The sequence below is a fragment of the Haliotis rubra genome, unplaced genomic scaffold (assembly GCF_003918875.1).
Source record: "Haliotis rubra isolate DU_JTF1 unplaced genomic scaffold, ASM391887v1 Scf565, whole genome shotgun sequence".
In the NCBI taxonomy this organism is placed as follows: domain Eukaryota; kingdom Metazoa; phylum Mollusca; class Gastropoda; order Lepetellida; family Haliotidae; genus Haliotis; species Haliotis rubra.
The window spans coordinates 705,616-732,789 of record NW_025767263.1 but is presented as its reverse complement, the minus strand read 5'-3'; the positions used below and the strand labels follow the sequence as shown (position 1 = coordinate 732,789).

At 39.0% G+C, this 27,174-nt stretch overlaps 1 protein-coding gene across 1 annotated transcript; it reads right to left on the bottom strand.

Annotated features, from left to right (window-relative positions):
• Nucleotides 1–279: 279 nt before the first annotated feature.
• LOC124254138 (zinc finger protein ZPR1-like) lies at nucleotides 280–25,649 on the bottom strand. Its single transcript, XM_046688016.1, has 15 exons — nucleotides 25,522–25,649; nucleotides 21,037–21,172; nucleotides 19,611–19,772; nucleotides 17,992–18,076; nucleotides 16,834–16,904; nucleotides 15,938–16,024; nucleotides 14,748–14,788; nucleotides 13,310–13,394; nucleotides 12,569–12,632; nucleotides 7,821–7,825; nucleotides 6,839–7,006; nucleotides 5,372–5,482; nucleotides 5,159–5,248; nucleotides 2,001–2,069; nucleotides 280–457 (listed from the first exon to the last, which is right to left on the bottom strand). Exons 2-15 carry the CDS (start codon nucleotides 21,157–21,159, stop codon nucleotides 338–340), a joined length of 1,281 nt encoding a protein of 426 aa, XP_046543972.1. The 5' UTR covers nucleotides 21,160–21,172; nucleotides 25,522–25,649; the 3' UTR covers nucleotides 280–337.
• Nucleotides 25,650–27,174: the final 1,525 nt, after the last annotated feature.

Below are 27,174 nucleotides of genomic sequence, written 5' to 3'. Positions count from 1 at the left end.
TAGAAACTGAAGAAATTGCATTTACAAACTTCACATCCAATGTAAAATGATGCAAGGCTACTTTAAAGTGATGACTAATGAACATAAACTTCATAGAGTCTTCAAAACATACAGACATGACTTTACAGTAAGTGAAGTGAGATTTCTAAGATTTAAACACTGCTTGGTCGTTTCTCCACTGCAACCAATATTTGATTATTTCAATTACTTGGAACACCGCTAATGAGAAGACTTAACATCAATTTGGAAATCCATGTATAAAAAACAAAACCAGTAAGAGATACATCAGACATTTAATATCACAGGAGATAAGGTACAAGAACAACAGGAAGTGATGTCATGTACTTTCATAGTTCTCCGTCTTCATGTCATTGAGACCAAGAGCCTCCTTCTGATCAAAGGTCCGTTCATACTCCACGACCTCTATCTCAGGGTCAGGGTCTGGGGCATACACATTCTGAAATTAAAAATCATCAGTTAATAGCTGATCCTAAGCCTGTGAGACGTGTATGCCTTGTTTCAATTGGTTGACTTATGGCTTACCTAATCAGGGGTGAAAATAACCCATTGCCCGACGCCCGAGTCCAGTGTTTTTTTCTGTCGGGCAAGCAATTTTACACTAACAATTTTAAAGTTATTTCCACCCCTGCTAATGTTTTGTGTGAGTGAGTGACTATGGTTTTACGCCACTTTTAGCAATATTCCAGCAATATCACTGCTAGGGACACCAGAAATGGGCTTCACACATTGTACACACAGGGGAAACGAACCCAGGTCTTTGGCTTGATGACTGAACGCTTCAACAGCAAGGCTACCCCATCGCCCCGCTAATGTATAGACAGAAACAAAGAAGTCCATTTGAACAGAAAATAATCCCCAGTTAGATGTGATATTAAAAGACTGACTGACTGACTGAGTTTGTTTTTTACGACGCTTTTAGCAATATTCCAGCAACATCACGGCAGGGGACACCAGAAATGGGCTTCACACAATGTACCCATGTGGGGATTCGAACCCGGGTCTTCGGCGTGACGAGCTAACGCTTTAACCACCAGGCTACCCCACTGCCCTAATATTAAAAGAAACATCTAGTGATCACGTGAAAAATCCTGCACATATCATCAGATAAACACAAACCAAATTCAAAATGAAGTTATCATATTTACGAATTGAGTATCCTAGAAAAATTGTCTTCAATAGTATGGAATAAACAACAAGTTTAAGAAACAAAAAACAGCAGATAACATAACGAAATCAGAGATAACAAATTCAATAGCCTATTCTGATATTGGTCAATCACAAGACAATCTTCTGTTAGTGGATGTGGCCCCATTTATAATGGAATATGGGAACATTAAACGTTAAAATAACTTCTAGATTCACTATCCAAATGCAACGGAACACATGAAGATCCGGGTTAGAATTGATCTTCAGTAACCCATCCTTGTCGTAAGAGGCGACTAACAGGATTAGGTGGTGAGGCTCGCTGACTTGGTTGACACCAACATGTCAGGACATCATCGTATCTCAATTACATAGACTTATGCTCATGCTGTTGATGACTGGATTGTCTGGTCCAGACTCGATTATTTACAGACCGCCGCCATATAGCTGGAATATTGCTGAGTGCGACGTAAAACTATACTCACTCACTCACCCGCTTACCCACTCACTCGTGATCACGGTACATTGTTTCCCCAGGGTATTGCCAAGAACGGGTGCGTGAGTGGGAGACTACCGTGCTGAATTCAATAATACATAAGCAATAATGCAGCGCCCAGCTTCCGAGCTCATATCTGAATTACATAGACTTATGCTCATGCTGTTGATGGCTGGATCGTCTGGTCCAGACTCGATTATTTACAGACTGCCGCAATATAGCTCGAATATTGCTGAGTAATGAGTCAAAAAACAAACCAAACCAAACTAAAAAACAAATGGAACAGAATCACCTGCAACTTGTTTATGAAAGCGATGTATTGTTGTTTTCCTTTACGTACCTGTAGATAGCTGTTCCCGGCAGGATCATCCAGTACCAAGTGGACCCCCATCAATTCACCAGTCACAATCTGCAACCACGACATGAATGAGTATTTGGGTATTTTTGTCTACTGCAGCACACAGGAATATCTGAGATATACCACAGGAAGGACACTCGTTTCGTATAATTTGTATGTAATGAGACCTTGTGTAGTATTCTCTATATGTCTGAGAGATACCATGGAGGACACAGCCAGTGTGACCCTGTCACAACATGTCTGTAGGCCCGTACCCAATCAATCTCATTTTGGGCATGAAGTTTTGAAGTTTTGTGGAATGCTGTAAATGTTCATATCTATTTATATGTCACAATACACTGCTGGGAAACTGGGAATCAGGCAGGGTAACAATAATTACTGTCATGTAACGTGGGTCCTGGGGTCCATGGGGTCCCCGCGTTATAAGATACCCTACGTTATAAAGGCCAAGTAAAACCGTAAAATTCCATGGACATTGCAGAACTGCTATTTCGTGTATTGTGCCCAGTCAAACCTGTACAGTATCGTATCGTGGAGGTGAAAAACTTTGTCAATGAAAATAGATATATGTGAAGGAAACTGGCAATCAAACATCACTACACATGATAATTCAATTGTCGCTCTTGTTGTGCTACCTGTTATTCAACTAAGTCAGAAAGGGCAATCAACTGTGTATACGTTTTCATATAATCTAAAGGTGATTCAGTTAAAAACGATCCGAAAATTTAATACCAAAGAATTTCGGTTCCATTATCAGAAGAATTTATTTTAAGCCATTACTTTAAAGATTAGATGCAACAAAAAAATTCAACATAATTAAAACACAATTATCATATATTCATGACATATAATATACACTGCTGATTATGAAAAAACAAATAAAACAAAATTATAAGAGTACAATCGCAAATCAAAAGTGAAATATTTTGTACTTGGGTTTACTTCCCTCAAAACGATGCAACCTGGGTACCGAACCCAGTCAGAGCAGGTGGGTGTGCACTCAAGTGTAATGAGAACTATCATTGGCTGGTTCATTTACCGATATGCTCAGGGCTGTTTGTGTATAACATTTTGTTGTGTATAACATTTTGCAATCAACAGACATCATAACAGGTCACATGTACAAGTATCATACATGCCTGTCTGTGTAATTATATAATGTGACAGAGGCAGAACTCGGGTGTACGAGCCATAAATCAATGCGTTTTGTTTATGGTGTATATAGCCTGATATGAGTTAAGTTCAAATTGCATGTGGCCAGTGATCGAAGTTGTGTATTGCATATTGTCATTAGCAGACAGGCAGGCAGACACATAGGTGTCAATAAAACAGACGTTGAGGCATATCTATATCGCAGTTAGAAATTCTGACAATGCTAAATAATGACGTTGCTTTGCATCGAACTAAGCAAGTGACTCTGTAAGAAAAATGTGTGGTGAAATGTTCAAATGAAATTATATACAGTTAAATCGGTAATCTACTGTCAAACCATATAAAAAGCTCACGCCTGTGAAATATCAACAAAACATCAGAAAAATAGCTCACATCAAAGCCTTCACTGAGTATTCACCACCAGCGAAGGTTTTCCGTCCCAAAATGTCGAATGCCTCACTGGATGACACATAGCTGAGTAGATCTAGATCCTTAACAAGGTTCTTTTATGTAACGAGTAGATTATTTACTATTTGTTGTTTGTGTACACAACCAAGATTAGACTACTCCTGCTCACGACCTATAATCCGGGCATCCCGCTTCAAGCTGCGCGAACCTATTCACTGCGCATGTGCTATGAGCAGACCGCAGCACAGCTGTTGAAACCACTTTTCACCCCAGCTGGGTAGAATTTAGTGAATTGTTTGAACTCCGATTTCATGGGATTTTTTTCATCGCGTTATTTTTCAGCTTTATGAGTTGAATTTGCATTTTTGATAATTTGTTACTGTAAGTCCATACCGATAGATATCAAAATCTGCACAATTGTGTTTTGCGTTGCGTGACCTTTAACATGGATAATATATATTGCTATTGTATTAGTATAATGCGCGTTTTCTACGTACATATTTAAGATAATAATTAACATAGGCTCAGCACTTTGGGTACATTAACTGCATACATTTAACGTAGGAGACAGTTTGACAAGTCACCGTTGACTTCATGCGGTACATGCCACTTTGAAAAATATTGTTGGCAATTAATTGTCAACAATGACTTCAATGAGTCATTAAAGCGGGTCTAGTGGTCCATGGATGACAAGGCGGCAATCAGTTTCTGATGGCTGAGCATGATGTGGTGTTATCACGATGGGCGCGAAAAGCGGACCTTAGTGAACTTGGTAAGCGGAAGTAGTTCGTGTATAGAATGAGTGAGTGAGTGAGTTTAGTTTTCGACGCGTTTAGCAATATTCAAGCAATATCACGGTGGAGGACAGTAGAAATGGGCTTCACACATTGTACCCATGTGAGGAACCGAACCCGGGTCTGGGGCATGACGAGCGAACGCTTTAACCTCTAGGCTACCCCACCGCTCCCGTATAGAATGAGGTGATACCATTTCACACAAATTGTAACTGTAAACAGTTTTACTGAATGAAAATGGGACTAAATAAAATGATATTGAGGAAGATTGACATACATTTTCGGATGGTGGTGTTTACCCGTGCTACAATACGGTGTGTTGCATCACAGCAAACATAAGTACTCAGCTGATGGCATGTCTTTATGATAAAGTTGTCTTTTATAAGTTATTTCGATGTTCTGCTGTTCGTGTGACTATTCGAGAAATCCCCGAATATTTTTAAAGATCTGAAAACCCAAAACACGAGGAACATGTACGGTGAAAACACTTTTTATTTTCGATCCACACTGAATTTCGCTAGTTTACAACCTGAGCTCAACATGCTATTTTCGATGACGTGAAGATGTGTGATCACTGGGCAACCTTTTTTCATGGGAGTCACGGATTACCCCGCAGTTTAACAAAATCCGCGGTATCGCGAAGGGCATTATTGCAAGGGATGAATTACCATCTTTTAACAGCATAATTTGTCCGGGATTGAACCACCCACCTTCTACTTCCAAGACACATCCTCTAGATCACATCAATGGCCGTCAAATTTCATAACAAGCAATTGTAGTTCTCACCTTTTGTAATTGATCGCAGAATGCAGTGATTTTGTTCACCATCCCTGGTTGTGAGCTGTCCCCACGGAAGAATGGATTGCTATCTTTCAACTGGAAACACAATAATCACATCACTGGATTAGAAATTCTTACCTTTTCTAAGGTTAATGATTAAAATATATCATAATCAAAATATTTTTTGTAGATAAAACACATACTGTATCACATCATTACCTGCCCCTGTATATCAGACAGTAGACCCTCCACAGTGGTAAACTTGCCACCAAGTGTACCCATCTCTGTCTCGAAGTCCAGTTCGGGGATCAAAATGCTGCATGTCTCACTCTGTAAACAAGCCCATCCGTACACACATTAACAATCATGCACAAATGTTGGGCATTTTTACTCATCTCCTTTACCAACTAAATCTCCATGTGTATATACTCACTCATGTTTATTCTGCTTCAAATGACTCCTTCAATATCTGTCATTCTACAGATTCAGGTACTCATTGCATTAAACGCACAATGTCACACATTTCGACAATATTTTGGCCTATATTTTATATATTGGGGGCATATGCACTCACATTAACTTCCTATTGATGCAATAAAAGACTTATTATCTTTTGCGACTTGCTTGAAATCGATAATTGAAACTTTGAGGCGAATAGCTTCCAAACAAATAACACTTGCCATATATGGAATGTAAACAATTGCTCCGTACATCGAAACCTGCCAAACTGTCGCATGCAATGTTGTTGGTGTTTGCCGAACTGGTCTCAATCAGAAGTTGTGCGTAGGAGTGAGTGAGTGAGTTGGGTTTTACGCCGCTTTTAACAATATTCCAGCAATATCACGGCTGGGGAACACCAGAAATGGGCTTCACACATTGTACCCATGTGGGAAATCGAACCCGGCTCTTCGGGGTGACGAGTGAACGCTTTAACCACTAGTTTACCCCACCGCCCCCTGAGCGTAGGATATTTGTAAAGAGCGCTCCATGGGAAATAGCTCTATGGGGTTCGCTTGAAACAATGTTCGGCCAGTAGATTGCACGAGAGTTGATTTTATGAAACGTTGCATTAATTCATTCAAACTTTTCAATTTAATACTGTAATCTAAATACGCCATTTGTTTTTGGAATAAATTATATGGTAGCTTCCCTGAGGGCTGATAGTTAGTATTACTGAGAGAAATATTCATTACGTATTTTTAGAGCAAACAACTAATGCATTGCAACAATGCTGCTAATAGCCTTATGACCTTAAGCATGGTGGGGGCCTTGGCAAAATGACAAGTTACGCCATTGTATGACTTCTGTTCCATATTGCATATCACGCTTTGGGCCTCATCAAATTTTTAAATTAAATTTGCTCTGGATTGTTGATCTAGAAACAGCTTAGTTGAAAATCCAAATCCTTCCTGGAATGTTTATTCCTTGATAAGGTTGGTTGGTTGGTTTGTTGTTTAACGCCGCACTCAGCAATATTCCAGCTATATGGCGGTGGTCTGTAAACAATCGAGTCTGGACCAGAGAATCCAGTGATGAACAGCTTGAGGATCGATCAACGCAATTGGGATATTGATATATGTCAGCCAAATCAGTGAGCCAGACCACCCATTCCCGTTAGTTGCCTCTTAAGACAAGCATGGGTTACTGAAAATCAATTCTAACCCGGATCTTCACGGGCCTTCTCACCTTGAGTACATCTCGAGACATGTCACTAGGATCTGTTATCTTCAGAGAAATCTTGCGACCTTTGGCTTCAATGGCACCTCCTCCTTTCACCTCGCTGTCACGGTAACCACAAGCATCACAATTGGTTGCCATGATAACAACTTCTTTAAAATGAGGAATATCTTGCAGCTGTTAAGGATGCTAACTAATGACAATAGGATCAGACACAGAGTGAATATTATTTTTTCAAATTCATAACAAGACTGGAAAAGACAATTACTGCAAGAAAGATCAACAATTAAGCTTCACTACGAGTCAGTCAAGAGTGAGTGAGTGAGTTTAGTTTTATGCCGCACTCAGCAATATTCTAGCTATTTGGCGGCGGTCTGTAAATAATCGAGTTGGGACCAGACAATACAGTGATCAGCAGCATGAGCATTGATCTGCGTAATTGGAAACTGATGACATGTGTCAACCAAGTCAGCGAGCCTGACCACCCGATCCTGTTAGTCACCTCTTATGACAAGCATGGGTTACTGAATATCAATGTTCTAACCCAGACCTTCACCGGTCAGTCAGTCAAGAAATCTGACTGCCAAATCAGAAAGAGCTATAGACTCTATGTTGTCTAACAACTTATAATAATAGAAAATAATAGAATAATAAATAAGAATAATTAGGTCACATATATAGCTCTGGGCCCCGTTCCTCAAAGCGATCGTAACCCTAAGATGATCGTAACTCCCATACTTTAACATAGACTTACGACAGTCATAGCGCTACGATCGCTTTGAGGAACAGGGCCCAGAACTCCACACCACAGGGACATGCTCTAAGCGCATACAGCATGGTGGACATTATTACCCCGGATAACCCAAGCTGCCTGTGAGATGCTAGAAGTAAAATAGTTAAATGACTTATCCCACCAACTTAAACACCTGCCCGTCTTTTATCAAAGTCATAGATGTTTTAAATACACATTGTGACAATGTCCCTCACAAACCAGGGCTGCAACAAATACACAATGAGGTGAATACGAAACATAGCAGGAATATAGAGTAATGAATATGAATATTTATTCATGGTCATGTGTTTAATATCAAGGAAGCAGTGCATTGTGGCCTTGCTGCTTATAACATATTCGTGGTTATCACCCCAGGGTCAAATGGTGTGATTATAGGTCTGTCTGTGTCATGTGAATTTCAAGTAAGCATTAAAATTGTAAAAGATGTTATATTTGAGAATACACTTTCTCAGTAAAGTACAGATTCTAGTGCTTTCGTTGGGTTGAGTCCCTACCAGGATTTGAACCCGCACACTCAGATTCAGGCACCTAATCGCGAGAAACAAAGTACTAGAATCTGTACTTCACTGAGAAATTTGTAATCCCAAATATAACATATGTGACATCTTTCTAAATGGCATAGTGTACTCTGTGCTTATAGTCTTCGACAATAAGCATAGTAAGGGGCATTGGCAAAATGACAAGTTATGCTATTGTATGACTTCTTTTCCATTTTGCATAATGCGTTTTGATACTTAACAGACAAATTCAAAGTTTATCACTCCATTCTAGTAACCATGAATAGTGAATTGAACTCAGTTCAATTCACCAAATATGTGCATGAATTGCATCAGCCCAACTAAATACCTAAGGTGACAAGGGGAGAATGTGCTCCCCCTCGTATGTCTATTGTAGCAGTCTAGAACATGAAAGTCTTTACAACCATTTTAAGGGTCTTTACAATGCTGTACAGTGGTGAGTGATTGAGTTTAGTTTAGTTTCACGCCACACTCAGCAAATATTCCAGCTATATGACGGCGGTCTGTATATAGTCGAGTCTGGACCAGACAATCCTGTGATCAACAGCATAAGCATCAATCTACACAACTGGGATACAATGACATGTGTCAACCAAGTCGGTGACTTGTCCACATGATCCCGTTAGTCGCCTCTTACGACAAGCATGGGTTACTGAATACCAATTTTAACCCGAATCTTCACAGGTCGTGTACAAAATTCCTGTACTCAATTAATAATTACTTTAAATAACAGGACCTTTATATTACTTGCCAAGAACTGGGTACAGTGACTATACTGATAGAAACAAATAAGGGAACACATGAACATACAAGTGTTCCTATATTCTTTTCCAGGTTTCTTCGCATACTTTGTATTGCACTATGGGTGAAAGTCTGGTAATAAACATAGGAACTTTCTTGTATTCCTTTATTTGTTTCCATCAGTATATTACTGTCATTCCTTGGGGACACAAACCGAAAAACATTTCTGCAAACATTCTACACATTTGGACACACATTTCGGCATTACGTAAAGCCATGCTCATACGTTACTCTTTACAGCACTGGCCCAAAATATGCATGTTGAGAAGCATTGTTCTTAACCAGTCTACTTGAGACACAGAGGGTCATGATTCCCTGACATTTGATTGGCTAACCTAGTAATTCGTTTTTCAGTTATATTTTCAGAAACCAAAATAATATTAGGCCATACCCACATATGGACAGGTATCCCTATTGCAATATGTATAGCGACATATTCTAATACAGGTGTCCCAATTGTGATATGTATTGCGATATATTCCAATGCAGGTGTCCCAATTGTGATATGTATTGCGATATATTCTAATACAGGTGTCCCAATTGTGATATGTATTTGCGTGTCCCTATATATTCCAATACAGGTGTCCCAATTGTGATATGTATTGAGATGTGATATGTATTGAGATATATTCCAATACAGGTATCCCTATTGTGGTCATGTGTTGCAGGATATGTTCAATGCAGATGTGTCCTAGATGTCAGGATAATGTGTTGGGATATATATGTGTATCATCTAGTTATTGATGATATATTCCAATACAGGTGTGTCCCAATTGTGATATGTATTGAGATATATTCCAATACAGGTGTCCCAAATGTGATATATGTATTGCATGATATATTCAATAATACAGGTGTCGATATATTGTGATGTGTGTTAATGATATATTCCAATACAAGATATGTGTCCCAATTGTGATATGTATTGAGATATATTCCAATGCAGGTGTCCCAATTGTGATATGTATTGAGAGATATATTCAATACAGGTATCCCTATGTATCCCAATTGATATGTGTTAGGATATGTTCTTAATATGTATTCAATAGGTGATATATTCCAATACAGGTGTCCCAATTGTGATATGTATTGAGATATATTCAATACAGGTGTCCCAAATGTGATATGTATTGAGATATATTCCAATACAGGTGTACAGGTGTCCCAATGTGTGATATGTATTGTTCCCATCGATATATTCCAATACAGGTGTCCCAATTGTGATATGTATTAGATATATTCAATACAGGTATCCCTATGTATAGCCATATGTTATAGGTATCCCAATTGTGATATGTATTGAGATATATTACAGGTGTGTCCCAATTGTGATATGTGTTGAGATATATTCAATACAGGTGTCCCTATTGCACATGTATAGCTTATTATATTCTAATACAGGTATCCCAATTTGATATGTATTGAGACATACTTACCAATTGTGATATGTATTGATATGTATTGTGATGTGAGATATATTCCAATACAGGTGTCCCCAATTGTGATATGTATTCCAATACAGGTGTCCCTATTGTGATATATTCAATACAGGTGTCCCTAATTGTGATATGTATTGCGATATATTCCAATACAGGTGTGTCCCAATTGTGATATGTATTGAGATATATTCCAATACAGGTGTCCCAAATGTGATATGTATTGAGATATATTCCAATACAGGTGTCCCTATTGTGATGTGTGTGATATGTATTGCGATATATTCCAATACAGGTGTCCCCAATTGTGATATGTATTATGATATATTCCAATATATGATCCATATACAGGTGTCCCTATTGTGATATTGTGTCCAATACAGGTGTGTCCCAATTGTTGTGATATGTATTGTATTGGAGATATATTCCAATACAGGTGTCCCAATTGTGATAATATTGATATATTCAATACTAGGTTTCCCAATTGTGATATGTATTGCGATATATTCCAATACAGGTGTCCCTAATTGTGATATGTATTGCGATGTATTCCAATACAGGTATCCCTATTGTGATATGTGTTGCGATATATTCCAATACAAGTGTGTCCCAATTGTGTGATATGTATTGTGTCCCACTCAGATATATATTGCATATATTCCAATACAGATATGTGGTGTCACCAGATATGTAATTGTGATATGTGTTATGATATATTCCAATACAGGTGTCCAATTGTGATATGTATTGCAAAATATTAAAATACAGTTATCGCTATTTGATACATATATTCCAATACATATATCCGTATTGAGATATGTATTGTGTATGATTTGTTTGAGTGGCATTCTAGAATGCTTGAATCTATACTGAAACGCCACCATTGTCAAAATACAGAAGTTGATCATCCATGAAGTCTTGTCATCCCTATATTGCGGTGTATTCCAATACACGTATACCTATTGCGATATGTATTGCAATATATTCCAATACACGTATACCTATTGCGATATGTATTGCAATATATTCCAATACACGTATACCTATTGCGATATGTATTGCAATATATTCCAATACACGTATACCTATTGCGATATGTATTGCAATATATTCCAATACACGTATACCTATTGCGATATGTATTGCAATATATTCCAATACAGGTATCCTTTTTGATAACATTTTTGAAACATCAGAGTAATTTTCTTTGGATTGTATGGTCTGGTTAAATCCATTTTGGGCTGGTAACATTTTGAAGTTACAAGTCTGATTCTGGGTTTTTGGCTTATTTCATACAGTGCTATTGCGATATATTCCAACACACGCATCTCTATTGTGATATATATTCCAGTACGGGTCGCCCTTTTGTGATACATTCTGTGATATATCCAATACAGGTTTCATTATTGCAATACACACTGAAAAATGTTCCTATACAGGTATTCCTATTGCGATATCTAAAGCACTATATTGTGAGTTAAAGTGTTTGAGAAGGAGTGACACTGAATGTACATGCAAATCTTTAAGAAATAAACAAGAAGACAAAGTTATCAATATCCCCCGCAATGGCAAGATACTCTTCATGAATATAGCAACTAGTTATGATTATGTCAAATGTTTTGACGTGTATATAGCAAAGGCAAAGGAGAGCACAGAAAGCTTTTAAAGTTCTGCTCCAGAAAGGAGCACTACCACCAATTAAAGTCAAAGTCAAATTTGTTGCCAAGGGAACGCAAGGAAATTTTTATTCAGAAATCCAAAACTACCAAAAGGCACCAGTTCACCACCAGACCTATCTATGTGCCAAGATTGTAGGGGTGGGTATTGCAGCAAATTTTCATATATCGATATATTGCGATGCGAAAGCATATATTGCGATATGAATTGCAATATATTGCAAGAAGTATTTTTAATCAAGTTAATGCTTGATTTATAAAGCAAAAACACAACAAAATAACTATGCTTGATTAAGCTTTAACAACAACCTTTAATCATAACAAAATAAAAATGAAAATAATATTTGGCACAAATGAAACAAGGAAATATCCTAAGATTTCCGGAAGTGTTACGTAAGTTTGGAGTCCATTTTAATACCCCTGCAAAAAGCGGGGGATAATTATTGGTTTTGAAAACGAAAAGCTCAAAATTGGGTTAGATATGGAAGGACTCCTTTCGGACATTTCCTATCAACTGACCTCATCCTTGCTGACAGTTTCCCCATTTTCGGAAGTATCTGGCACTTCTTCTGTCTCCTCCTGAAAATAGTCATGAGTGAGTGAGTATAGTTTTACGAGTATAGTTTTACGCCACTTTTATCAATATTCCAGCAATATCACAGCTGGGGACACCAGAAATGGGCTTCACACATTGCACCCATGTGGGGAATCGAACCCAGGTCTTGACGAGCAAACGCTTTAACCACTAGGCTACCCCAACTCCCGAAAATAGTTATGGAGTCCAGGGTTGAATGTATTAACATCAACAATTGGGTCTGATATGTTTCAGGTGCAGATAAGCGAAAAATATATCCACCTGAGCATAAAAATAGGCACAATAAAAACACTTCACCCAATCTATTCTGACTATCTTGTGTACAAATGCAAACAAACAGTGTCAAAAATCCAACGCTTAAAAAACATAATCTTTTATTGTTTAACAAATGATTCTCCCCCTTTAAATATCTACCTTTTACCATACTGCGCCTTTATTGTCTTTGCTATTTTTATATTTTATGTATATCATGGTGTATATTCATGTTTGTTCTTAAAGTTTACGATAGTCGCTCATAACCCTAAACGGGTGGCTCACATATATTCTGTAGTATAGCTAGCTTGTATATGTTACATGTGAGGTGACACTTAAATAAATAATCTGTCTGTCTGTCTGTATTCATGTTCGTCCAACTTCTAAATGCTATTAAAGAACTTCATACCTCGTTAAGTCCGAGCTGTTCATTCTGCTCCTTAGATCTGGTGTAGTGACCGACAGTCATCTCTTTGTCGCGCTTCGGTGCATGTGTGCTTCATGTTAAGGACAACACATGTATGGAGGCTAGTTGAAATAGCGGTTCATGGCTTATCTATTTTATTTTTAATTGCAAAGTGAAATATCTATGCGATTTATATCTTTGTGGGGTTATTTCACACCTATGCGAGTGGCTGCTTGTGCTTGTCCAGGCTATAACAGTGTTAAAAGGACAGAATGATTATACTGTTTGCATGGAGGAATTGCACTTTAAACAAAAAGTTCACATATAAAAATAAGCGGTCCTCATGGTTTATCTATTGAATATTAAAATTCAGAAATTTATTCAATTGATAAAGTTGAAATATCATAGTTTTTGCGCTATTATTGGTTTGTATTAAAGGGGTACGCCAGTAGTTGGAATACACCGAATATAGTGATGGCGTTAACTTAGACTACCGTAGAAACCAACCCTTCTTGTTCTCGGGTTTCATTTAATGTGCATAACCCTTGTAATACATACCAATAATAGCGATTTAAAGGCTAAATCGCTTTGTTAAACAACTTTTATCCTAAGACAGCATTCTGATTTTAATGTTCAAGTGCAAGGTAAAGTTATGGATTCGCTAATCTTCATTTCACATTATTTGATTTACTTTTTTGTTTAAAGTGAAATTCATCGGTACGTTTTCACTGCAAACAGACCATAGTGAGTGAGTGGTTTTATGCTGCTTTTATTTCGCAAATTTTATTTACAAACTGAGTACATCACAAATACCTCTACTGCAATGTGTGACTGGGTGAGTGAGTGTGTTTGGATTTATGCCGCTTTTACTAGTTTAGCACTGTTCTAGCAATATCAAGGCGCGGGGACACCACAAATGGGCTTCACACATTGTACCCATGTTGGAAATCCAAATTCCACATTCACAAAGTGAAGATTTTTAAAAGACTATCATAATACCATTTCAATAGATATAATGCGCTCAATATTCACGGGTAAGCAAGGTATAGTGAGTGAGTGAGTTTAATGTTAAGCTGCTTTTAGCAACATTCCAGCAAGATCATGGCAGGGGGACACCAGAAATGGGCTTCAGACCTTGTACCCATGTGGGGAATTGAACCTGCATCTTCTGCGTGATGAGCACACGCTCTAACCACCGGTGATCTGTGAAGATCCAGGTTAGAATTGGTCTTCAGTAACCCATACTTGTCGTAAGTGGCGACTAACGGGATCATGGCATCCCAATTGCGCAGATCGATGCTCATGATGTTGATCGCTGGATTGTCTGGTCCAGACTCGATTATTTACAGACCGCCACCATATAGCTGGAATATTGCTGAGTGCTGCGTTAAACAACCAACCAACCAACGTAATCAAGGTATAAACATTCATGGAAGGATATGGATTTTCAACGAAGCTGTTTCCTGATGGGTCATCTACAACCTGAAACAGAAACACACAATTATACAAACTGTATTCATAGAACATCAGAGTATAACAAGAATTTCTAGATCAACAATCTAGAGCAAATTTAATTTAAAATCTGATGAAGCCCTTTTAAATGTATTTAATAGATAATCAGCAAGCAGTGTATTCCAGGTATTAGTGAGGGAGTGAGTTTTAGTTTTACGCTGCATTCAGCAATATTCCAGCAATGTCATGACGGGGGACACCAGAAATGGGCTTCACACATTGCACCCATGTGGGGAATTGAACATGGGCATTCAGCGTGACAAGCCAACACATTAACCACAAGGCTACCCTACCGCCCCACAAGGTATTAACCTCAGACATTCTTTCTGGGGGTTCCTGGCAACATATTATGAAATAAATTATATCTATCACAATTCACAAGCCATCTTAACACTTAGTTACAGACCACCACCATATAGCTGGAATATCATTGAGTGAAGCATTCAACAACAATTATCATTCATGTTTGTTTTTCAATGTTTATTGCTGCACTTAGAAATGTTCCAGCAGTGTCAAATATCGAGTCTGGACCAGACAATCCAGTGACTGACATCATGAGCATCAATTCATGCATTGACCAGGCCTGTGAGCCCCACCACCAGATATTTTTAATCATCTCCAATGACAAGCATGGTCGCTGGGGGCCTTCATTCTCACCATTCTCCCAGAAGATAACCAGAAAGTTCTTAACAATCCTCCCCACTGCTACAACATACACTCATGTTAGATATAGGTGAGGTGAGGTGAGGTGAGGTGAAATTTGGTTTAACGTCGTGCTTGAGAATATTTCGCTCATATGATGACGTGCATGCGTGTGTATGTGTATGTGCGGCTGCTTGTACTAGCCCAGACTTAAGCTGGTTTTATAGTGCTAGCCCACTGAGATACCATGCCGCAGTGAAGCATGAATACCCCACTCAGACACATTATACTGACTCCGAGCAGACCAGTCCTTGTTGTACCCATTAATGCCGAGCGCCAGGCAGGGACCAACAAGTACCATATTTTAACGTCTTTTGGTATGACGCGGTCGGGGATCGAACCCACGACCTTCCGCTCTCCGGGCGGACGCTCTAACCACTACACCACAGAGGTGGTCTCATGTTAGATATAACCTACCAGTTTAAAAGGTTCCTTCATTTCCCGAAGTTTCTCCAGTTTGTCCACAAAAGCATCAATCTGTGCCGCAATCTCAGGATGTTGGATCTGGAGAATTAGAAACACATGACATCAAAATTATCATGAACGTCACAGAATGATATTTTTGTGGGCTTTCCTATCTGTTCAGTCCCGTGAGCCAAAAAGGCATTTCACCCCTGATTTTTTGTTTTCATTAAAAGAAATCCTAGTACACTTCTCACCTCTATTAAATGTTGCTTTCAGCAATATTCCAGCAATATCACGGCGGGGGAATCCAGAAATGGACAGTGTACCCATGTGGGGAATAGAACCAGGTTTTCGGCGTGAAGAGTGAACGCTTTAACCACTAGGGTACCTTTTTAACCTCCAAGAGAGTGTGTTGAGAAACAGATATGAGGAATGTTCGGGTGAGTGAGTTTGGCCACTTTTAGCACTATTCCAGCAATAGGCCTAAAATAAAAATGCTGTGGTTCTGATTACCCAACTGACCCTAGAATTCTGGTGCCGACCCTATTCTTTTTAAGCGTTATGATTCAGCTTTCAGATACCATTGTTTTATCTGGGCACCGGAAGAACATCGGTCATTCTGATAGAGAAAGTCGACATGATGGCCGCAAGCTTGATTGAATAAACAGTTACACATTGATACATGTGTTATTAGTTTGTACTTTACTTCTAAAAAAAATGTAAAACAAAAAATCCTACTTACCTACCCTAAATTTGAAAGAGGTGTAATCGGAACCACAACATTTTTTCTGTTTGGCCATATCACGACAGGGGACACCAGACATGGGTTCACACATTTTACCCATGTGGGGAATCGAATCGCTTTAACCACTAGGCTACCCCACCCCCTTGAGGAATGTTCAGCCTACCCGACGTAGCACTTGATCCTGGTTGAGACCTTCCACTGCCCTCTGTATAATGCCTTCCACTGTCGTCAACACTGGAACAATCACCACAACATCACAAGACATCCTCAACTCACAGGGATATTTGCTTGATGTTTCCATCCTCAAACGGATAGTTTTGTGAAAGAGGTTTATGTCACAATGGGCAACACCACATCCACTCATTACCATGTTTATATTGAAAATTTACAACTAAACTTTACTCTACAACTAAAATATATTGGTTAAGTTCAGATGTGGTCTATAACGATAAAATATAATGAAGGGAGGTCATATAATAGATAAAGAAGTTGGTTAGGTGAGTGAGAATCTCAGTGAGTGAGGAGTCACCAAGTGAGTGCCAGTCAAACAGAGTGAGTGAGTGAGTGAGTGAGTGAGTGGAGTGAGTGAGTGAGTGAGTGAGTGAGTGGTTTTATGCCGCTCTTAGCAATATTCCAGCAATATCACGGTGGGGACACCAGAAATGGCCACAGTAAATGAACAAGATCAAGCCACATTCTTATTGTTTGTTTTTGTATGTTGTTGTTGAACGCCACACTCAGTAGAACTCCAGCTACATGGCAGTTGTCCGTAAGTAATAGAGAATTGACCAGACAATCCAGTGATCAACATCACATGCGTCAATTTATGCTATTGTAATTATATGACATGTGTCAACCACATGATGTATTTCACAGCATATATAATTAAAATGTAAGAAAAAGTACACCAAATATAAACTGCTGAAAAATGCACGGTAAACAAAACAATAAAATCATGGTCCTTATCACTGATTGGCTGTTAGATATTTCATATTAATATTTGCTGCTGATAGTACTAATGAATTTCAGCAAAATGTCACACAGTTACCAAGGTTATAGATCATGTCTTAAAACTTGTTTAATTAGTCAGCAATGATAAGGCTTGAGTGAGTGAGTGAGTTTAGGTTTACGCCACTTTTAGCAATATTCCAACAATGTCATGGCAGGGGACACCAGAAATGAGCTTCACACATTGTACCCATGTGGGGAATCAAACCCGGGTCTTCGGCGTGATGAGCGAACACTTTAACCACCAGGCTACCCCACCTATCCGATAAGGCTTGAATACAGACTGAAGTCAACAACAAAAAGTTATACTTACCTCCCTTATTTGGAGGCGACTCAAACTCAAGTTCTGGAATTGACACAGTGGCAAAATTTGTCTGCACCACTTGTCTATTTAAATCCTAAAAAACAAAAGATTTCCATAGAATTACTGACTCAGTTGATTTTTAGTGAATAACCTTGACCTCAGTCTTGTAATCTCTGGGGATAAAGCTCATCATATCTTGGTTATAATGGATAGTGTTTTCTATCAGGGTAAACCATACAGCACAGGCATGATACGATATGTAACACGGTATGATAGATACCTACTATACCTAGGTCATACTATACAGATTGTTATACACATATTCACATCATATCTGTACTTGTATGTGTATCTCATGTATTTTTAATATTAAATACTAAGTACAATGTATTTTGAGACATTTGAAGACAAAATATGGAATGGGATGTGTTGTGAAATCAGCAGTAAGAGTGGTGGTTCTATCAGGGGATCAAAGGGAGTTGGAAGAGTTGGGGTTATTTACAGTGTATGAAATAAGCCAAAATCCAGCCAGACATCAGGGCTGCTAACTTCAATATGTTACCAGCCCAAAATGGATTGAACCAGACCAAATATGGTGAATTTACAGGGGAGTTCAGATGTATGGAACATCTAAAATATTTTACCAGACCATGGGGGCTGGCTAGGGGGCTGTAAATTTGGAGACAGTGGGGGTCCATCAGAAATCTGGAGAAAGTGGGCGTTAGGGTCAGTGGGGGTTGGGGTCAGTGGGGCTGGGGTGGCCTGTCATTTCATGGGGTTGGGGTGAGGGTTGGAGTCACAGGAGTTGGGGAGACAGTGGGGGCTGGGGTGAGGGGTTGGAGTCACAGGATGGAGTCAGTGGGGGTTCAACAGGAGCTGGAGAAAACAATTTATCATTATCATTGCCTGAAAACTGAGGGGTTGGGTGCAGGAGTTGGAGCAATGGTGCTATGCTATACCTGTTATCAATGGGGAAACCGATCCAATAAAACATGGTCAAGGAGGGTTGGACAGAGTGGAGTTGGGGTCAGGGGAGTTGGAGTGAGTGAGTTTCGTTTTACTCCCCACTCAGCAATATTCCAGCTATATGGTGGCAGTCTGTAAATAATCGAGTCTGGACCAGACAATCCAGTGATGAACAACATGAGCATCGATCTACGCAATTGGGAACCAATGACATGTGGGGTCAACCAAGTCAGCGAGCCTGACCACCCGATCCCGTTAGTCGCCTCTTACGACAAGCATGGGTTACTGAAGACCAATTCTTACCCGGTTTGGGTGAGGGTGTTCGGGTCAAGGGGGTTGTGAGGGTGTTGGAGAGTGGGTTTGGGTGAGTGAGTGAGTGAGTGAGTATGGCTTAACGCCACTATAGCTATATTCCAGCAATATCCATGCAGGGGATACCAGAAATGGGCTTCACACATTGTACCCATGTGGGGAATCGAACCTGGGTCTTCGGTGTGACAAACCAATGCTTCAACCACTAGGCTACCCCACCGCCCCTGAGTGGGTTGGGGAAAGGGCGTTAGCTAGATGCAGGATGCAGTCCAAAGACCAAACTTTCCAGCAGACTTAATTGCCACACACTACAAGGAAAGCAAATACATAATGAGTCAGGTTCCACCCACTTCTTTGTGTTTGATGAGGACCTCATAACGCACTCCCTTGTCCTGTATCCTTCCACCAGGCTGTAGTTCCGCATTCCGATAACCACAGTGATCACAGGAGAACGAAGACACAATGACTTCTCGGAAAAACGGAATCCTTGTTAAAAATAATCTTGTTATGCCCTGAAAATTAAATAATAATGAACAGGTGAGAACAGGTGAGAAGTATGCTTTGTTTTCTACAACATGGCTGATCAAGCCCTTGACATTTTGTACATATGTAGGGAATTAAAACTGGGTCTTTCTGACAAGCTAAAACTTTATCCATTATGATACTCCACTCCCTTCCACCTCTGAGGCAAAAGAATCACGCTATTTCTTACTGTAATCAAATTGCCTTTGATTGAAGAGGAACAATTTTTAAGGAGAGCAAGGGATCATAAAGGTGCAGGGATGGAAATAACCCATTGCCCGACGTCCGAGTCCAGTGTTTTTCCCAGTCGGGCAAGCAAATTTGTGGATCACACTGTACCAATGTCCAGTTGACTTTCCAATGTTAATTATGTTGTTTATTTAAAAAATCAACAAGAAAATCGGCCGGTATAGAGGAAAAATGATCAAGGCAAGTGATTTTACATGTGCCACTGTACCGGTGTACTCTAGCAATTTTAAAGTTATTTCTACCCCTGAGGTGTTAGGATCTACACCTAAATATCGCTTCTATTGCAATAAGAAATTGTCCATAAAACAAAGTGTTCCTCTTCATCTTACCTGCTTGATAACAGTGTTACGATTAACACCAAACTATCGCATCTTTTGCAATAAAGAAGTTGTCTATCCATTAAAAGTGTTCCTCTTCATCATACCAGCTTCTAAATACCACTTTAAAAAGTTGCTTTTGATTGGTTTCACTTTAGAATGTAACAGTTACACTTTTATCAAATTTAGGCAATCTCATCAATAAATAACAGGAACTGGATCATAGAAGCATAACATTACATTCTTTGACAAGCATATCTGCAAGATTCACCAAGTCCAGCCTGGACTGAACAATCTTCCTAATTTATTTGTTAAGGCCAGACTAATATTATTTCTTGTTGCACGGATTTTGTCCTAAAGGCAGGAGAGAAAACCTTTAGGCAGGAGGGGAATAAAATACAAATAAAATCAAAAGTCATTCTAAATACTAAAAGTATTTTACTTTTGGCAATTTATGAAGAGCATATGGGGCAAAAAACAATCTAAACAAAATTTGTTGTAAGTTTACATTTTTGGCCAAAAATACACTAGGATTTTACTTTCTGAGCAGGTAATTTTTTTTTGCTTATTCTTGAACATATATGACCAGTAGATCCGTAAAACAAGAAATAAAATTTGGTCTGGCCTAATAATAACAAAGACCATGAAACAACAATAAATATCATTGTATTTTCTTGCCTAAACTAACCTGGTCCTCACAGTTGACACAAAAGCTCTCGATCTCTGTAATCTCTGGGGTGCTGTCATCACCAGCGATGTCTCGGAATAGTGGTGCGCCCTCAGTGGTGGATGCCTGCTGCTCCTCTGACATACTGGTAGTCTTGCTGCAAGACAATTCTAGATTAACCTGTCATAAACTGTAAAAAAACAACATGATTGAACAATCAGAGAAGGGACGGAAAACTGTGAAAGTAAGTGAGTGACTGACTGACTGAGTTTGGTTTTACGCGCCGCTTTTAGCACTATTCCAGCATCATCACGGCGTGGGACACCAGAAATGGGCTTCACACATTGTACCCATGTGGGGATTCGAAACCGGGTCTTCAGCGTGATGAGCCAATGCTTTAACCACTAGGCTACCCCACCGCCCCTGTGAAAGTAAGAAGACTTGTTACAATGAGTGAGTATAGTTTCAGTAATATTCCAGTGGGGGTCACCCAAAAATGGGCTTCACGCATTGTACCCATGTGGGGAATCAAACCTGGATTTTCAATGCTTGAACCACTTGGTTACCCCATGTCCCAAGATTTAATACAAGACAACATAGCCATGTAACTGACATCGGTAAAGGTAGGCCTATGTGAAATCTTGTTTGTGAATGTTTAGTTGAACAATATACTTGGGTGAATGCAAACCCAGGAGCTTAGAATAGAAGATCAAGTACACAATTATATACTGATTGGGTAATAATTGTAGCTCTACTGGCTAGTGAACAGTTATCGCCACATAACAGTTATCGCCAATACATCATTATCACACGTGCGCAATTACACTCAATTGCGGTAGTTTTCCCCCACGGTATTTGACAACAATAAAGGACAGCAAAAGAACATAAGAGAAAAATTAAAGATAAAGTTATGAACCCTATAAATGTGTTTAACTTAGTCGGAGGTACGTCACACGATCTATATAATTGCAAGTTCAAGTTCACAAGTCATTATTTGTTTCATTCCCTATCAGTCTACTGTAAAAGAAACACTCACATAGTCACACAATTAATTATGCGTGGTTAATGTATGACATAAATATATATTGTTAAACGAATGGCATGAGAAATTCTGAAATGGCAATAACTGTTACAGTTAGTTCTGAGAAAACATATATTTGTACTGACATGATTCCCTTCCGCCGCGTTATATAAAATCATGATCGGAGGCAGTGAACAGGTTGGACACATCGACAAATAGCTAGTTAAGCATAATAATTAATTCTGTTTCATTAATTTAACAAATGGCGGAGTAATTTTAAATACCACTAAAATATAGTGATAACTGTTCGGCAGCCAGTACAAGCATGTACCTCATTCATGGTGTCCAGTATCAGCCTCTTTTCATAGCATTACCTTACCGCAACGTCGCGGTCGCTGATTGGTCCATCAAAATAGTCTAGCAAATCACAAAAGCTGTCAGTTTCCAACCTATTTTTTAAGTAAAGCTAGCTACATCTATTTATCGGAGCGGTCTGGTATAATTTTACTATGAAGACTTTGACGGAAATGGATATAGCATAAAAATTTGAATCGATAAAGTTTTAAAATAGGAATCGATACACGCAAGGATGTATCGCATATCGTATCGTCAGTAAAAATGTATCGATGCATCGATAGATTCGCGCATCGCGACAGCATAACAAAAGTGTCCAGCATAAAAAGTGTCCAGCATAACAAAACATTCTACACAGATTAGGCCTGTTATTATTGTTTTCATTGTCATTCTTGGTGTTAAGATGTTGTATTGGAACAAGTACTATGTGAAATGTTCAGCAGGCAAAATAACATCTAAACAATTCCAGGGGCTCAGAGTGTTCACGAATGTTTCAACATCAGGAGTGTCTGACCCATTGAAAATTCACAGGACCCATAGAATAAAAATTAAAAACATATTTTTCACTACAGGAGTACTGGCAAAAACCTTAAGAGTACATTTAGAGTACTGAGTATCACTATCAGTAACCTTGTGTTTCGTTTCATATATGCACCACAACATTGCTACTCTTGTGTAAACAGGTCAATAAACAATAAAACAATACTTATTTGAGATAAACACGTCTGTAAATGATTCTAAGACCGTACACCATTGCTGTGGTGTGTACCTGCTACGTTTTCTAAATTATTTGCTACTGTATCGTGCATATTTTGTATCCGTACATACGCCAATACGGCCCTTATCTGGAGCCCTGCAATTCAGATACCAACTATTCCCTACTGAATGGTTTGTTGCAACCATCTGAGACCTCAAAAATAGCTGGTAGTAGTTCAGGTAAAAGGTAGTAGTTCCGATAAACAATAGTGGTTCAGGTAAAGGGTTGGCAGATGAGTAGTAAATCTGGATTCATCATAGACCTGTCTTTGTTAGTGCCATTCACTACTTTATTCATAACATATGACAACTATTACAATGGCCATAGAGAATTTCTGGGTTTCATCTTCTTTTTCATTATTTGGTACAACGTTTCAGGGCTTGTTCTTGTCCCATCATCAGGTAGAACTAAAGAACAGTAACTGTTTACTCTGCCCGTGATGTCACAATGCTATGACTATAATGGATACAGCTAACACGGCTATAATATGAATACATGTTATCATGAATATATAAAATGTTTACTGCAAAATTATTGGATTAACTTAGAAATGTACAGATACTTATTATACAAAACTGTTGATTAATTTATAAATGTTCAGATACCTACACTCATGTGCCATATTAAAGTTCACAAAATGGCCGCTGTGATTCTTGCCAGCAGTAGCTGGTTCTTTTAAATGAAAGTTTATTTCATCTTAGCAATAGTTATAGGGTATGAAATTTTAGGGGGTACAAATTTGACTTAACACCTGTTACATTTTGTAAACAAAAGGGGAATAACTCTCAAGTGCTTAGTATGACGTCTGCTCAAAGTGTCATGGCACCTAGAGGCAAAGATCTTACTGCCTATCAGAAAAAGCTCATATTAAGTTTGAATTCAGAGAGGCAAGAGTGGAAGTGGAAATAGGCAAAATAACTGGAATTAATAGGTTTACTGTCTGTAAATTTCTGAAGAGGTTTTCTCAAGGAGGAAATATAGAAAATTGTCAGAAAAGTGGCAGGAGAAGAAAATCAACTGACAGAGATACTAGGGCTTTATTGAAGATTGTTAAATGTAATAGGAGGAAGTCTCTTCAGGATATATCTTCACTTTGGAACCAGACATCTCAAGTAAGACTATCCAGGAGGACAATACAAAGCAAGTCTTCATGAAAATGGTTTCATAGAAGAGTTGTGAAGAAGAAAACCACCATATCCTCTCAAAACAGGTTCAAGAGAAGAGCCTTTGCCCAGAACACATTTGAGATGGAATGTAAACAGAGATTGGTCTAGGGTGATATTTTCAGATGAGACTCAAGTTGTTGTAGGAAAAGATCAGAAAGTTTATGTTTGGAGGACAAATGAAGAAAAGTGGAAACCCCGGTGCCTTGGTGTGTACAGGGATAAAATGCCCCACGCCCTCAGTGTTGCTGTTCTGGGGGTGTATTTGTTTTGAAGGTGTTGGAACCCTTGTCGATGTAGATCGTCATATCAACTCTACAAAGTATATAGATATATTTATAAATGTATAGAACAGAGCTGCAGATAACGTTTTGGGTCATTGAGTTATGTACTCGCTTGTGGTCATCTCAATTGGGTATCCTAATTTTCCTTTGAGTAACCAAATAAATTGTACCCACCTCACTCAAACTCAATTGGGTATTTTGTCATTTTCCATTAATTGTTAAAATATAATAAAGTTTAAATGTGAGTGTTTGTTATTTATATTTGATCTGTAATATGAGAAACAATAAGAAAGACTGCAAGTTGCCAAGTTCATGTCCTGAAACAGAACCTCTCAATATACATGTGTGTACCTCAGATATTTTATCTATCCATATGTACGCAAGCTAAGATTTGACACTTTTGTGTGTACGTATGTAACATCACCTCTATTGAGTATTTAAAAAAATTCAAGCGTACTTGTACGCAATAGACTTAATAGGAATTGAGTTTTCACATAAATATTTGCGTAATTTACGCAGATACGCAGCTTATCTCTACCTCTGTATAGAATGTTAAGTAATTGCAGTGTATACATAGAAATTATGGTTTAAATTATTATTTCAACGGTGGGCCAAACTTGGGAAATATTTTGACAAAAATCGTGAGGGGTCCAAACAGTAAAATAAAAATCAAAGTCAAGATCCTGTCAGAGTTACAAAGACTTAGGCGAATTCTAAAACAAATCAAAACAATAAAACAGATGACAACGTGAAAGCAGACGACTTGGATGTCCCCGTTCGAGAAACATCTAAAAGAACCAGTTTCATCATTTGACATAGGTTACAAATCAGATCACGGATTTCTTCGTGATATTGTGGTTCTGTCTGTGAGATATTTGAACATCATTTTGTCATAAACATATTGTTAGATATTTTAAAACGGTTTACCTCTTTCAACAAGTAATGAATTTCCGAATTTCCCAAACACGTGCACATGCAATAACACCAGAAGTTAATGTAATACGTTAATGCATTCGGCATTCGTCGTACATTTACGATCACGCTTCGATAAACTCCAACTCTAGAACAGCGCCTACAAGTCAAAATAAATAAGTGTGGTCAAACATTGAGGAATCGGAAATATCGCTGTATGGAGCTGACAATTATTTAAACTCTACTACAGAGCGTCTGAGTAAGTCAGCACACAACCAGACTTTAGGCGTCATGATATCAATGCAGGGAGCTCTTTTCAAAGGCTGAGCGGTTCCGATTGTTAGGAAGCAACGAAGCTTCCTGTGCGCACGTCAACTTGTCTTTTTTGTGATACGAGATATAAGAGACAGAGCCCAGCTAAGATCAAGGCACCCAAACCTCGTCTTAGAAGCGTTGTTGCTGTGAGCGCCTTCAAATTTATGGAATGCTATTTGCGATTTGATTTATAAACAAATGTTCACACTAACATCTGATTTGCCATTTTGGAAAGAGTTCCTACCGTTCCCCCATCCCAAATGATATAAATTAATATGTACTAAAATTATTAATAAAACCTAACAACTACTAGAGAACTCACAAAATAACTAAAAGCTAAAAAAATTAATTACAATATATAGGGTAGAACCACGCAGTATTACCTCGGTTAATCTGGGGGAAGAAAGAAATGGGGAACGGAAGGAACTCTTTCCACCATTTTTTAACATCATTCGTGAAGCTGCCAAAAGAAATTGTTTTAGTTGCTGGTCTTTCAGCATGACAGTGTCTTGCAAAACATGAGAAAAGGCCTCACCAACTAGCCTAAACTGGATAACAACCACCTGAATGTGGTTTTCACAGTGATAGTTCTTGAAACAATAGGTAGAAGTGTCATTACTCATGAGGCACAGAAGTTATGTCCATCCAATCTACAAAGATTACAGCCAACACAGGATGCTGGGAATCACTTCTAACCTGTAAAGTGTGCTTGAGGCGAGGCCAGATGGGGTGAAATGTCAATTTCAAGATTTCTTCTTCTGGTTAGATGTTTATGAAGGTTGCCTTCACCGTTTGGCATTTCGGCAGACCTATCCTGCATCGGGTTGCATGGGAGGAATTGTCCCTCTTTGGGACGCATGTAGGGGAGTAGCTCTCCTTGGGACGCATGAAGGGGAGTAGCTCTCCTTGGGACGCATGTAGGGGAGTCTCTCCTTGGGACGCATGTAGGGGAGAGCTCTCCTTGGGACGCATGTAGGGGAGTAGCTCTCCTTGGGATGTAGGGGATATGTATGAGTAGCTCTCCTTGGGACGCATGTAGGGGAGTAGCTCTCCTTGGGACGCATGTAGGGGAGTAGCTCTCCTTGGGACGCATGTAGGGGAGTAGCTCTCCTTGGGCACATGTAGGGGAGTAGCTCTCCTTGGGACGCATGTAGGGGAGTAGCTCTCCTTGGGACGCATGTAGGGGAGTAGTCTCTCCTTGGGACGCATGTAGGGGAGTAGCTCTCCTTGGGACGCATGTAGGGGAGTAGTCTCTCCTTGGGACGCATGTAGGGGAGTAGCTCTCCTTGGGATGCATGTAGGGGGAGTAGCTCTCCTGGGGGATGCATGTAGGGGAGAGTCTCTCCTTGGGAC

What these genes read in the sequence shown, in the direction of transcription:
- LOC124254138 (XM_046688016.1), bottom strand. Translation starts at nt 21,159, where the DNA reads ATGTCAGAGGAGCAGCAGGCATCCACCACTGAGGGCGCACCACTATTC. An exon ending in TGAAGGAACCTTTTAAACTG is followed by an intron (nt 14,789 to 15,937) that starts GTAGGTTATATC and finishes TTTCTGTTTCAG; the next exon opens with GTTGTAGATGACCCATCAGG. An exon ending in TGTCTGATATACAGGGGCAG is followed by an intron (nt 5,249 to 5,371) that starts GTAATGATGTGA and finishes TTGTGTTTCCAG; the next exon opens with TTGAAAGATAGCAATCCATT.